This window comes from Pogona vitticeps, chromosome 14, assembly GCF_051106095.1.
Source record: "Pogona vitticeps strain Pit_001003342236 chromosome 14, PviZW2.1, whole genome shotgun sequence".
Lineage (NCBI taxonomy): Eukaryota > Metazoa > Chordata > Lepidosauria > Squamata > Agamidae > Pogona > Pogona vitticeps.
In genome coordinates, this window is record NC_135796.1 from 7,521,662 (window position 1) to 7,536,463 (window position 14,802).

At 41.7% G+C, this 14,802-nt stretch overlaps 1 protein-coding gene across 13 annotated transcripts in view; it reads left to right on the plus strand.

The window, feature by feature from the left end:
* Positions 1-14,802, plus strand: part of RNFT2 (ring finger protein, transmembrane 2) — a 58,426-nt gene that overhangs the window by 605 nt on the left and 43,019 nt on the right. For 4 of the 13 annotated variants that reach the window (XM_072983365.2, XM_072983368.2, XM_078381642.1 and 1 more), the window contains exons 1-4: positions 2,922-3,764; positions 7,547-7,623; positions 8,906-9,006; positions 11,575-11,728. In XM_072983365.2, the coding sequence (XP_072839466.1) occupies positions 3,140-3,764; positions 7,547-7,623; positions 8,906-9,006; positions 11,575-11,728 (957 nt within the window). In that variant the 5' untranslated portion in view covers positions 2,922-3,139. Of the gene's footprint in view, positions 1-481; positions 1,061-2,921; positions 3,765-7,546; positions 7,624-8,905; positions 9,007-11,574; positions 11,729-12,298; positions 13,386-14,802 lie in introns of those variants that run through there. The other 9 variants (XM_020813605.3, XM_078381639.1, XM_078381635.1 and 6 more) reach the window with 7 other exon arrangements.

Sequence of the window (14,802 nt, forward strand, 5' to 3'; positions counted from 1 at the left end):
TCAAATAATGTCCCATGACATGCCAGTTTTCTTTATTGATAGAATATATATGTATTTGTTTTGTCTAACCTTTCCCTTCAGGCAGACCATCCAAAACCATTATTAACTTTTATGTAACTTAATTGTTGTAAAAGCTTTTGAATCATTGCTAGAAAATATTTTTAATACTTTAAAAAATAGTGATAGAAATTCAGTTATCTGCTCCTTCCTTCTCAATCACTACATCCAAGGCCAAAAGAAGTATCATTGTCCATGAATTGATCTAATCTCTTTGTACAAACATTGGGATTTAAGGTAATCAGACCATAACAAATTCCATGATTTAACTGTGAGGAAATATCCTTTTTTTTTTTTTTTGGTCTGTCTCTCATCTCCCCTTAAATTTCATTGGCTGAGTCTTGATTATAGTATTATGGGAGAGAGAGTGATAGCAAAACCTTTTAGTTTATATTCTCCAAACCTTGAATAACTTTGTTAACATCTCTTTTAGGATGATAAAATCAACAGAAGGACAATTCAAAAGAAAAAATGAAAACCTGAATGTGATTGGCTACAGTTATGCTGAATAAGGTTATTTGCTTTCTAGATTTGCTTTAGTTTGTTTTAAATTCTTCTTTTTAAAAAAAGTCCTTGGGCTCGTGAACTTTCTCAGGAGTGGAAGATCTGGAGAACACGCAATTCTTTGGTTCTAATGGTCTCCATTGTAGCCCTCCTCTCTGTTGCTTTCCACTGTAACTCTCAGTGAGACTTATTGTAACATTGATACTGAAGATCAAAAGTTTTCTTGGAGATCAGTTTCAGCTGGATGCTGCTGTCTTGTGAAGTTGTGAAGGTTTCCTTTCATTGACTTGTGGCATTGTCTTTGGCTGGTCTTCCAAGACAAATTTTGTGTCGTGTGTCCCTGAGTGAATGGCTGCGTGCATACACATTTGATTGCCTGAAATCTGACCACTGGGTCCTGGCGACTGGCAACATTAATGTTCAGTGTGCTGTGTTTTAAAGTGTTAAAGAAGATGCAAAGACGACATAGCAGCATCACTGACGGTCCTCCTCCTGAACGGTAAGTTTCTTTAATGGAATGCAGGTAAGAACTTGCCAGGCCAGCTGTAGTTGTGCCATTTTACACAGTGAGGGAGCTGTCTGTTGCTGTTGTGCTATCAAGTCAGTACTAATGTATAATATATAGGGTTTTCAAGGTAAGCAAGGCATTTAGGGAGTGGTTTAGCTGGCTGGAGAGCTTAGTGAGTTAGATATCTAAGTGCGAAGCTGAGAGTTCAGTTCCTCACTAGGCATCCCATCCTGTGTGGCCTTGAGCAAGCTGCACAGCCCCAGGGTGCTCCCAGATGAAGGGAATGATAAACTACTTCTGAGTATTTTCTACCTAGAAAATCCAAGGACCACCGTAAGTCAGAACTGATTTGATGACACACAATTATTGTTTACCAGTTCTGCTCCACCACTGAGTTTTTGTGGTAGAGTGGGGGAACTTCACCTCTTGAATCCTGGTCCATTACTCTAGCTGTCTTTTATGAAATCCAAAAGCAAAAGGGCAGCAAATGGCTAGATGTTTGCTTTATTGTTAGCACAAAAAAGTGTGTCACCTTTTGAGTGTAACTTTTTTTAACAGAATGAGTTATGCTGGGCATTCTGATAAAGTGGGTTGTGTATTTACAAAAGCTCATGGTATGTTAAAGTCTAAAAGCTGACATCATTCTGTTTTCCCTGCCAAGGGGGAAGGTGCTTATGCATTTTTTGGGGGGGGGCTCACGGAGCAGCATTCTGACAAGGCTGGATGATGTTTACCTCTAGTTCTGAGGCAGCAGAATGCCTTGCCCCTGCATAGGGCCACAGTAGGTGAACAGGAATTTCTCGGAGGAGGGATTGGATCACTACTGCGCCTGCGTAGTTTCCATTTGAGATATGGAGGAATGAATATTCCTTCCTCTGTGAGCAATGCATTGATGGGAGAGGGGTAGATGACCCCATTCTTCCACCACTAATCTCACTGGTAAAGAACCAGTCCGCCTCCAAAGAAAGTGAATACTCTGCTGTCTTTTAACTGTATATAAGGAAGCAGTCCTTGGACCCCCAACTTAGTCCTTTCAAATGTGTTGAATTGTAAAAATGCCATCACCTGTAATCAGAATTTTTCTTATGACTAGGCATTATGAAGGTTTTAACAAAATAGAGATCAGTGGTTGGGAAAGACAGAAATGCATGGTTGGGAAAGGCTGAAATTATGAAGTCAGAACCAACATATGGAATTTCTTTTGAAGTGTGTTTTGCCAGCTATATATTTTTGTTTCATCTTATTTTAAAATTGAAATCTGCCATCTTGGATGAAGATTGGAATTCTGCTTCATCCTTTGGTTATACTGTATGGATTTTAGCAAAAAGCAAGGTAAAAGTGTCATAAGCCTAAAGTATGTTCATCTTGCTATAAAGCACACAGTTGCCTTGTTTTAGTGAGTTGAACCATTGAGGAATATGACCCAGTCTGACTAGCACTGGATCTCCAGTATTTTAATCAAAACTCTTTCTCAGCCCTTCAATTAAAATCTCCCCTGAATATTCTAACATTCCAAATCTATTATAGTTATAATTAGAGATGGGCACTTTGGATCCGTATCTCAGAGACATGAATATGAACTGCAGTATCACAGGTGCTGCACGGCCCCAATTCCCTCCCCCAGAACTGGCTGGCCTGCTCCCTGGGCTCTGTGCAGCACTGCAGTCTTCCTGCAGCACAGCACACTAATCCCAGCAGGAGCCTGGCCAGCCCTTCCCCACCCCCTCGTGCAGCCGACCATTTTGGTGTGGAAGCGACACAGGGAATCTCCCTACTCAGCCAATGAGTATTTGGCTGGGATGAGGGGAGGGCTGGGAAAGTTCCTGCTGAGATTAGTGCACCACCACCGAAGGAGGACCACAACATCATGTAGAGCCTGGTGAGTGGGTTGGCTGGTTCTGGGGGGAGGGAAGGGCTCACACAGCACCTCTGGTGCCAAGGATTGTATTTGTATCCCCCATATAAAACAAAATTACAGGCTAGTTCAGAGGTGGGTAACTAGTGGCCTGCCAATGTTGGTAGACTACAGCTCCTTTGATTCCTCATTACTGGCTAAGCTGACTGTGGTTGATGGCAATTGTAGCCCAACAACATCTGGAGGACCACAACTTCCCCTTAACTGACCTAGATCCAACAGCAGTAGTTGCTTTCAGCTTTGCTGCTCATTTGTTTATTTCTCTCTTTCTGCGTTCCAGAAGTCGGAGTCAAACTATCACTTCAGAGACGAGCATGGATGAGAGTGGTGTTTTTGAAGGCCTCAAAACAGAGCCACCCTCTTCTCAGCAGCTTTTCCCAGGATTGGGGGGCATCCAATCAGCCCTGGGGAGCATCCCATCAGGAACCATCACAGCCACACCTTTTCAGTCCAGCTTGGTTCTGGGGTCCACAGCAGGAGGAGGGGAGGTATTTATCCAGATGCCTACCCCACGGGAGGAAGGGACTATCCATACAGAAGGAGGTTCCTATCACCATCGCCAGCAGCCTCATCATTACCATCACAGCCACCAGCGAGGGGCTTCCTTACTACATGTGGCAGGTGGGGACCGCCATGGCCATACCGAGGAGGGCTCTGAGGAACAGCCGGGAACACCAGCCCCTGCCCTTTCCGAGCTGAAAGCTGTAATGTCCTGGTTGCAGAAGGGGCTTCCATTCATCATGATCCTCCTAGCAAAAGTCTGCTTCCAGCATAAGCTCGGTAAGGTTATTAATTTAAGAACATAGGAATAACCTTGATTGACAGAACTAAAATCAGGCTATCCAGAACACTCCTTGCAAGCAGAGGTCAGGTGAATGTCCCAAAGAGACTGCTGAACAAGGTCTGTCAAGGTCTGCGACTAAACATTTTAAGAAGAAACAATAATTTGAGATAGTTATGTGTGTCCATCCCACCTTCTTGTAACAGAGTATCAATTGAAATTAACTTTAATTTTCCAATTGACTAATGTATGTCAATGTCTTTTAGAACCATTTAGTTAGTCAGTGTATACATTTTGTGTAATGATAATTCATGTCACCTAGGCAAAAAATTTTGTAAAAAAATGGTGATAAGAGTTTCCTTTGTGCTACATCATTTGAACTAATCAGCATATAGCTGCTGTCAAAAATACATCCCATCTTTCTGTTGTTGCTTAGAATCATAGAAAAGTGAAGTTGGAAGGTGCCTACAAGGCCATCAAGTCCAACCCCCTGCTCAGTGCAGGAATACAATCAGAGCATATCTGCCAGGTGATTATCTTAAGTTTTTTGCCCCCAGTGTTGGAGCACTCACCAACTCCTGAGGTAACTGGTTCCACTGTCGTATTGCTCTAACAGTTAGGCGGTTTTTCCTGATATTCAACCGAAATCTGGCTTCCATTAACTTGAGCGCATTGTTGTGTGTCCTGCACTCTGGGATGATCGAGAACGGATCTTGCCCTTCCTCTGTATCACAGCCTTTCAAATATTTGAAAAGAGCTATCATATCACCCTCAGTCTTCTTTTCTCAAGCTAAACATGTCCAGTTCTTTAAGCCTTTCCTCATAAGATTTTGTTTCCAGCCCCCGTATAATCCTTGTCAGCCTCCTCTGAACTTGTTCCAGTTTGTTAGAATCCTTCTTGAAGTGTCGTGTCCAGAACTGGATACAATACTCAAGGTGAGGCCAAACTTGTGCTGAATGGAGGGGGACTAGCACCTTGCGGGATTTGGAAACTATACTTCTATTAATGCAGCCTAAAATAGTCTTTGCCTTTTTTGTAGCTACATCACACTGTTGGCTCATATTTAGTTTGTGATCTACAATTCTAACAGCTTCCCCGCTTGTAATTTTGTTGACCTAGGTATCCCCCATCTTGTAACTGTGCAATTGGTTTCTTTTTCCGAGTTGGAGTACTTTGCACTTCTCTCTGTTGAATTTCATTCTGTTGTTTTTGGCCCAGTGCTCCATCCTATCAAGGTCATTTTGAATTTTCTTTCTGTCTTCTAGGATGTTAGCTATTCTGCCCAATCTGGTATCATCTGTAGAGTTGACAAGCATTCCCTGCACACCCTCATCCAAGTCATTAATAAAATAAAATACTGAAGAGTACCTGGCCCAGGACTGAACACTGGAGTACCCCACTAGTTACCTCCTCCCAGTTAGAGACGGACCCATTAATCATCACCCTCTGAGTATGATTAAGTAACCAATTGTGTATTCACCTGACACTTGATCTATCCAGCCCACACCTAGTTAGCTTGCTAATCAGGAGATCATGGGGTACTTTCCCAGAAGCTTTGCTGAAGTCAAAACATACTGCGTCTACAGCATTCCCTCTGTCTATCAGGGAGGTTACCTGATCAAAAAATGAGATCAAATTACTGTAGTTTGGCAGGATTTGTTCTTGACAAATCTTTGTTGGTTTCTAGTTATTACTGCATTGTTTTCTAGGTGCTTGCACAATGGCTGCTTTATGATCTGTCCCAGAATTTTGCCTGGGATTGATGTCAGGCTGACTGGCCTGTACCTAGTTCCCAGGTTCCTCTTTTGCCCTTTTTGAAGATAGGGACAACATTGGCCCTCCTCCAATCCTCTGGGACCTCATTTGTTTCCCATGATTTCATTAAAATAATGGATAGCGGTTCTGAGAGTTCTTCCGCCAGTTCCTTCAGTACTTTTGGATGCAGTTCATCCAGCCCGTGAGATTTGAACTCATTCAAGGTGGTAAGGTATTCCTTGAATATTTGTTTATCAATCTCCAGATGCAATCCTGTCCTCCCGCACCCCAACCCCGTGCACTTTCAATTTGTTTGGAAGTTCATAGTCTGCCTTATGGGAAAAGACTAAACTAAAATAGGAATTGAGCACCTTTGCCTTTTCTTTGTTCTCTGTTATCATTTTTCCTTCTCTATTTCGGAGCTTTGCCACCATGTCTTTTGTTTGTCTTTTACTACTCACATATCTGAAGCATGCTTTTTAAATTGCTTTTAGTGTCTCTACCCTGTTTCCCCTAAAGTAAGACCTAACCTGAAAATGAGCCCTAGTATGATTTTTCAAGATGCTCGTAATATAAGCTGTACCCCAAAAATAAGCCCTAGTTAAGTGAAACCCCGCTCTCCACCATTGTGCAGCAGCCAGAAGAAAATGACATTGATATATTTGAATAAACATAGATTGTTATACGTGAAAAAAATAAAGCATCCCCTGAAAATAAGCTCTAATGTTTTTTGGAGCAAAAATTAATATAAAACCCTCTCTTATTTTCACAGAAACAGGGTAGCTAACCTCAGCTCTTTCTCAGCTTTTGACCTCCTAATGCCATCCTTGCATTTCCTTGCTACTTGTCTGTATTCTTCCTTGGTGGCTTGGCCTCCTTTCCATTTCCTGTACATGTCTTTTTTGTTTTTTAGGTTCTCCCTAGACTTTTGGTGAAGCCACACTGGCCTTTTTTGGTGGCACCTCCTTTTTCTTCTTGTTGGAATTGTTTGTAGTTGTGCCTTTAGAAGCTCCCACCCTTCTTGGACTCCTTCTTTTCTTAGGATCTCCTGCTATGGGACCTTACTTATCCTTGTTCTGAGATTATTAAAATTGGCTTTTTAAAAATCCAGCAGATCTGTGTTGCTACACTCTGCTTTGTTTTCCTTTGAAATCAAGACTTCTAGAAGGACAAGGCCACTCTCACTTAGAGTTCCCCTTACTGCCACTTTCCCCCACCAAGTCATCTTTGTTGGTCAGAATTATGTCAAGGATAGCAAATCCTCTAGTTTCTTTCTCCACTTTTTGTAGGAGAAAATTATCAGCCACATAAGCCAGGGATTTCTTGGAAGGCCATGCTTGGCAGAATTTGCCTCCTCACATATATTTGGATAATTGAAATCACCCATCACAACTACATCATGTCTCTTTGAAAACCCTGCAATTTCTTTCAATATTCAAGAGCACGGAACAGGCCCTCTCCTGCATCCCAGCTAAACACGTGGGATTCCTAACTGCGTCTATTACTTTCTTGTCCTGATCAAGTTTTGTTTTGTTAGCTGTCCACTGTATTGCCTATCTCAAGGCTTTAATTCAGAACACATTAGCTTCTCTGAAATCAAGTGGGAAGAAGAAATAGACTCCTGAATATTTTAAGAACTGGAATATCAGTGGCACAGTACAATTACTGGTTATGTGTCAACCCAGTTCAATACATGGGGAAGGTCCCCAGATCGGGAATAGCTGACATAGTCATTGCTCTTATTAAGGAGCAATGACTATGTCAGCTATTCCCGATCTGGGGACCTTCCTATGTATTGAACTGGAATCCCCATCATCATTAGCCAGTGAGTTAAAAGTTGTAGTCAGACAAATCCAGTGGGTTGGGGAATATGTAGATATGTAGACCGTGAATACTTTCATTTCACAAACATGTACAAATGATACTTAGCACTGAAGATTCTTTGGAACCCTGCTCTGCAAGTATAGGATGTTGCTATTGACCTCCTAATACTTGACATAAACATCTTACCCCCTCTCTTTTTAGGAATTGCTTTGTGTATAGGCATGGCCAGCACATTTGCATATGCAAACTCCATTCTCCGAGAACAAGTTTCCTTGAAGGTGAGTGAAGAGTAGCAAAGCTAGCTCCAGAGAACAAGCTGCAGAAAATGTCCAGGGTGTAGGTACTCATGTAGCAGAACAGGCTGAGAGAAGTTCCTTTCATAAGATGGGATTGAAAGCAACTGGCATACCTTCCAAATACATAAAGGCATTTTAAAGCCAACAGTATAAGGCCCATCCACAGGGCTTGAAAATTTTTAGAATGTCTCGCCAGTCAGTCAAATATTTCACCAGTCAGCACCACTGATTGTAAATAGCCTTGCAATTTATTGGGATTGGGAATCACTGATTTATACCCTCAGACTTGGGTTGCTTTATTACCTGTGTGCCTGTGGGGTCATGAAGCTTGTATTTTGAATGCCTTTCTTTTGCATGTCTCCAGCAAAAATAAAACTGAAAGCATAAGCACCCGGCCTCTTAAGGAGCCATGGTTCCCTCCCACCCCAGGATGTGTCCTTGTTCGGTTGAAATTGGGAACAGGGACTACTCTACATTCTCTTGCAGAACTATATCTCTGTGTACCACTTGAACTCTCTTCTCACGAGAAGACTGCAGTTTTCCTTTTGCAATGGGAGGGGGGAAGGGAGGACTGTAGGATTAGCAAGAAGGAGACAGACAGAGAGGAAGGAGGGAGGGAGGGAGCTGTGACTCATTGAGCAGCATTTTTCACTTGTCACAGATGAGTGGACAAGTGCATTTTTCAAGCCCTGCCCATCCAAGTAGCACTGCTATAGGTGTATGGTTTCCTTACTTCCTTACTAACTTATTAGTATTAGTATTATGAGCTTCTGCAGAATGAAGTCCAGGTTTCTGCTTTGTGGTGTTTACAGTCTAAAACTGGGTATATGTGGGGAGGAATTAAAGGCAGGAATGAACATTTTCTGTAATTTTAGATTTCATTTTTGGAAAAAAGCAAGTTGTTAGCCCCCATGGCTCCAGAGTTGTATTGAAATCTTATTTATTTGTTTCAGGCATAAGTCACCTTTCTCTTGGTGAGGGGACCCAAGACAGTTCACAATGTTAAAATAAGTCACACAAAAGAATAAATTACAAGGTTGAAAAAAAAATTAAGCATACAAAAATTTAAATTTGATAAATTTAACTATGTAATAATAATTTTAAAACATTAAAAAAAGTAAAACACACTTAGAGGAATAAAAACCCAGCATCCAAGGATTCAATTGTGATTTTTTTAAAAAGCCAGCCTGAAGAGATAGGCCTTTAGTTGAAGAAGCAAGTCTTACAGACCACAAAGTTGAATGCATTGGCCTTTTCTTTCCAGGAAAAGAGGTCAGTACTGGTGGTGTTCTGGATCGTGGCCTTTCTTGGAGGGAATACCCTGTACTTGCTCCACTCCTTTAGTTCTCAACAGTTGTACAACAGGTGGGTACACAACTGGCATTCCTGGGAGAAACAGGCAACTCAAAAGATCAGTAGTGCTCATGGCTGCTATTTTCTAGAGTGAACGTTGAGGTGACCAGTGATAGTGGGTGGACTTGTTCTGCTAGAGAAAAGCCAGTGTAATAGAAGAAGACCAGATGGAGTAATAATGCTACTTGCAGGATTTTTACTCTAAATGTATACATTTCTGCCTTCTACTAGGAGCAAGCATTGGTGCAAATCATATTTCTGCAGCCTTGCAAATAATCCCTTTTTTCCATAGGTTCTAACCAGTTCATTTTTCTTGCAGTTTTCTGGTGGTTTCCATTTTGTTTCTTTCCATTCTCATCAAATGTGTGTTCTCATTTTAGTTTATTTCTGTTTGTTTATTTTTAGGATTTAATTTTACCCGTTCTATGCATATATTGTGAGTACTTATGTTTCAATTTTTCTTTCTACCCTTGCTTATTAATTTGCTTTGGCATGATTACCTACTAACACTTACAGTGAGCATGGAGGAATCTCCTACAGTTGGTACATCTGGAACCATATCTAGCACTTATTATTATTTTCATTTATATGCCATTCTACTCTCCAAAGAGATGCAGAATAGTGCACAACACATAAATAGGATGCACAGCAATAGAAGACTTTATATAAAAATTAAAATACCATTACACTTAGCAATGAATATTTTTTATACAAAGTAATGGTTATAAAATATCTAGTAAAGGTTCCATGGTTAGGAATAAGACTAAAAAGTTTAAGGTTTTAGCTTCTAGTATTCTGTTTGCCAAGCCCACCTTGTATTGGACAGTGACACCAAATATAGAGGGATGGGAGGAGTGCATGAGACATGGGCAAGGTTCCCGCTAAGCTGGGCATGTGTGCGTGCAACTTCGCTTCCCTCTGTGCAGCTCTCTTCTCTGTGTAGTGATGGAACCCAGCGCACGGGGGGGGGGGAATTGTGTGTGCATGCAGGGACAAAGCCACATGTGTGAAAGGCAGAACCCCACCCAGTGGGGCTAAAAATTAGAACGTATGTTGGCTATGGGGTTGCCTTGATTTATTTTTGTCATGATAAACCTGCATCTCTTGAGACATCATAGTGTATTTATTAGGTACATTCAGATACTGAAAGGATTTGTTTTTTAAACTACTACTGTTAACATGCCCCAGTCAGTATAGCTATGCTGGCTGAAGAATTCTGGGAATTCCAGTCCAAAAAATTAAACATTTCAATCTCTGGAAATTTGCCACATCATGACGAGCAAATACTTTCATATGCCAAGTCATTGTGTTGACCATCATTTGTTGTTTCAGCCAATTATTAGATTGAAAGCAACTAAAGAAAACCACGTCTGTCTTATTTCTGAATTGTTTGTCTCCCAACCTTTTTGTCAGCTCTTCTTCTAGGCTATTTTTTGGGCAGGAAGCCAGGGACAAGCTTCAGGTGCTATTTCAGACATAATGACAAACCATTGTTTAAACAAGCTGGAGTTTGTAAGGCAATAAAAGACCTTAAGTTTGTGGCTGATAAGAAACTAGCTTGTTAGCAGAGGCAGGTTCACACCTGCAAACCAGATTTCAAGCAACTTGGTAATGGTAATTTGATCTGATCTTTGTGAACTGTACATTTATGAAAATTGATTTTTTTTCTCTCTCTTTCTAAGAAACATGGACAGTGAAAGATTTTCTGTTTCCCAAAAATTTCTTTTAGTATCACCAATTCTGTCTCTTTGGCAGATATAAAGTTCGGAAGAGCCCAGATGTCCAGTTGTTAGATGTCATGAAATAAATCTACACTACTGCTCTCTACCACTTTGATACTAATTTAACAGCCAGGGAACTATGCTATGGATTCCTGGCAAGGTTCCCTCTAAGCTGGGTGTGCGCAGCTCCATCTTCCTCTGCATAGCTCTCTTCCTCCTCCATTCAACCCCTTTGGTTTCAGTCATGATGGAACCCAGCACACGGGGGTGGGGATGGAGTTGTGTGTTCACATGGGGTGAAGTCCCACGCAAGAGAGACGAAGTGGGAAGGGCTGAAAATTACAGTGATTTCTGGATTTCTAGCTTGTTAGAAGCATTGTTCTTCTGTCAAGTAAGGCAACCTGATGCATTTGAGATGTCTTGCATATGGTTTAAATAAATAATAGAATGTTCAACTATAGTTACGTGTCTCAACAAACTACAAATCCAAGGATTTCATAAGATAGAACCTTGACAGCTAAAGTGCTATCAAACTGACAAAAGTGTGTTCCACAGATATATTTATAGTTAATGGCACTGGTTTTCTGAGCTTCCAGAGGTTTATTTGTTTTCATAACCAAGCAACAGCACCGGGAAAGTAAGCCTACACCACTGCTATGCCACTTTGATACTACTGTACTTTAATAGCCAAGAATCCTTAGGTGTACTTTGAACCCAATGCTTGATTCTGATAGGCCATCAGATGTCTTTGAGCATGATTGGTGTGCATAGTTTTTTTTGGGGGGGGGATTTACAAGTGGTATGGCCAGTCTGATTAATACTAGTCAGATTAACAATGTGCAGACCTTGCTTTTTCCAGCCTTATATTTCTGAAACCCAACCTTGAAAAGCTGGATTTCTTTGATCTGATGTGGATTGTGGGAATCACTGACTTTGTACTCAAATATCTCACCATTGCTTTGAAATGCCTTGTGGTTGCTCTACCGAAAATCATCCTTGCTGTTAAATCAAAGGTAAGAAAATATCAAATTTACATCCCTCCCTTTTTGCTAATGAGTGAATTTTATTTTTATTTTTCCTCCATAATGTGTACAGAATTGAATGAAAGGGAAAGACCACGGATAGTGCTTTGAATAAGGCTGGACCTCTGTCCTTTGGATAAGCTTATTTTTAATGGTGACAGCAACTATCTGTCATGGGGTGGGCGTGGCGATGAGAGAGATGTGCTCTTGTCTGTTTCTGATGTTGTCCTGTAAGCATTGTTCTCCTTCGTGGCCTCTGTGAATCATACCCGGAGTGATCCGTGCCTGCACGGAGCCTCATTGGAAAGTTCTAGAGGTTCTGCAGTAGCAAAAAACATATTAGAATAAGGCCCCTCCCCCTTCGTATAAGTACCTTGGCGCCAAGGCTCCCCTTTCAGTTTCTTTCAACCGCCACATTGAGAGCCTCTTAGTTCTGTTTCTTTGAGTAAAAGAGAAAGAGAGGTTATTCTTGATACCTTCCTGTTATCAATCTTTTCATTAAAACTTTTGGATCAAATTCATTATCATCAGAGATTCTTTTTTCTTTTCTACTTCATTCAGCCTCTGGCCGCAGCACAAACCCCCAATCATCGTTTTTTCTCCCCAAAACGTGTCTTTTCTGCTTGGGAGAGGCACACCAGATGTCCTCCTACCCACATTGTAAGAACTTCAAGCGCGAGTCCTCCGTTCTTGCTTATCCAGATTAAAACTCCATCTTATTTATTTATTTATTTATTCAATTTATTTATTAAAACTCCATCTTTGGGAACAATCCCTTCAGCAAACCAAAATGGCCCAACTGCCTTGTAAAGCCACCTCTCAAACTAAAGCAATGGAGAAGGCTCTTTCTGAAGCCTCAAAAAAAAGTCCATCGACCACGCCATCCCACTCCGATGTTCTGTCCACTTCGTCTAAAACTTCAAAAACCCATAAATCAAAGCGCTCAATACTGAAATCCTCAATATCGAAGCCTTCCACTAAACGTCAAATGTCCACCGAAGCCTCTTCGGTTCTAGAGCCTTCTGCACCTAAAAGATCTAAACAGCATAAATCTAAAGCTGTAGTTATTTCTCAGCAGCCTCAAAAAATGCCAAAACAATCTCTATTGGTTTGCCTTCTGATGATAACGGAAGCCCCTCTCATCCTCAACACTATTCTTTCAAGCAACCCTTCCATAGTTGTTTCACCTCACAGGGTCGACTCCAAACAACAACTAGAGACCATACCTTATTCAGTAACATCTGATCGTCCACTACAACCTCCTCAGAGACATGGGCCCCAACAGTCCCTGGAGTCGTCTATTTCATCACGCTTGGCTCAGACCTGCCGTGTTCAGCACTCTCACCGGGTTGCCATTTGCCCTGACCAATGCTCAACCGGACAAACCACAACCGCCAATCAGCCAGTTGCTCTATCCAGCTCAGCCATACCTTCTCATGGTGGGCCTTGATCTCAACAGCCATCGGTGTTGAAACGGCCATATCACCGTGACCCACATCAACTCCAACCTGCTCCCTACCTGTCACCTAAAAGACCCAGGACGGTTGAGCAATTTTCTTCTACACGCAAGACTTTTACAGCTCCAGCATCCTGATATTTTCCTGCTAATCCAGACAAGGGAAATCATTCCTCTCGCTCGGCATCTCCAGCCTCTATATATTCCACTGCTTTACCAGCACATCAACAACCTCCTTTTCAACATCACCAAGATACAGGCTCTGATATCAATGATCTTCTATATCCATCCTGGTCCATGGACACTCATTCTGTCCCTCTATTGATGGACGATTTCCGTCGCTCAGTAGAACCAACCCATCGAACTCGATATCACTATGAACCCGATTTCAACACCGACGTTCAACCATATTAAATGACTTCCACGGACACTCGGATGACATCTCTTGATATCGAAAATCCTTGACACCGACAAACGTCCATGGACATGCCGCCTCCATCAACATTGAGCCACAAACGTCAATACTATGACACTCAACCTATTGACACTGAAGTCGATCAACAATCCGTCTACTCCCAACACAATCCCGATTATTCCAATCACGGATCCAGACCTCAGACGCCATCAGTATTACTTACCTCATCAGAATCTGACCTTGTTGATGCCGACCCACCATCACCGGCAGAAGACTTCCAAACTTAGGCCCAATTTATGATCCGTATGGCTAAGTCTCTCAATCTCCAAATCCACCATCCTTCGACAGAACCGGCCGTTCATCTATTTCGTCTCTACTCAGCACTGCTCAATAATCCTGGAGAAAACCAGGCTCTTCCCATACCATGTCTAAACAAATTGATAACCTCTACAGAGCCCATGATCCTGGAGCTCTATTTCTTCAAAAACAACCAGCTCCAAACTCTATTTTTGTCGAAGCCTCACAATGCAGATCTCGACATCGACAAACCCTCATATCACAAAATAAAGACAGTAGAAGGATTGACTCAATGGGAAGATGGCTTTATTCATCAGCAGCGTTCACCATGCGTGTCGCTAATTACCAGGGAGCCATGGGTGCATATCAACATTTCCTTTGTTTTTGTGAAGACAGATAGAAAGCCCTGTGTGAAATCTGCCCACTAGTATTATTCACTCAAATCTCAAATTTGAAGCGAGGGAGAAAGTTTGGGTAGGGAGGTGTAGCTGGACAGGTTTGTTCCTGCACATGAGGTACTCAGAAGACTTATTAATTTGTTGCTGGCGGTAGTCCAAGGATTTTTCTCCCCCTTTTATGCCAGCTATCTTTATTATTTTATTTGAGGAGATTAATGATCCAGGTCACAGCATAATCCAACTGGGAGAGAGGAAAAACAATAACCCAGAACTAAGTGATGCAAATAGTCAGCTCCAGATAAATTGCAGAGTTGGATGAGGTGCACAGCCTTTGCTTTCCTGTTGAACAGCTATCCCAGGTTCTCATTAATCCTTGTCCAAAAGAAGAAAGAGATGATGCCTGAATTTTCCAACAACACCAGGAGGCTGGTACGGATGCATCTGTTCAGAGCCCTCTAATTTCTCACAGCACAGATGCCTCAATCTGAATTATTACTTC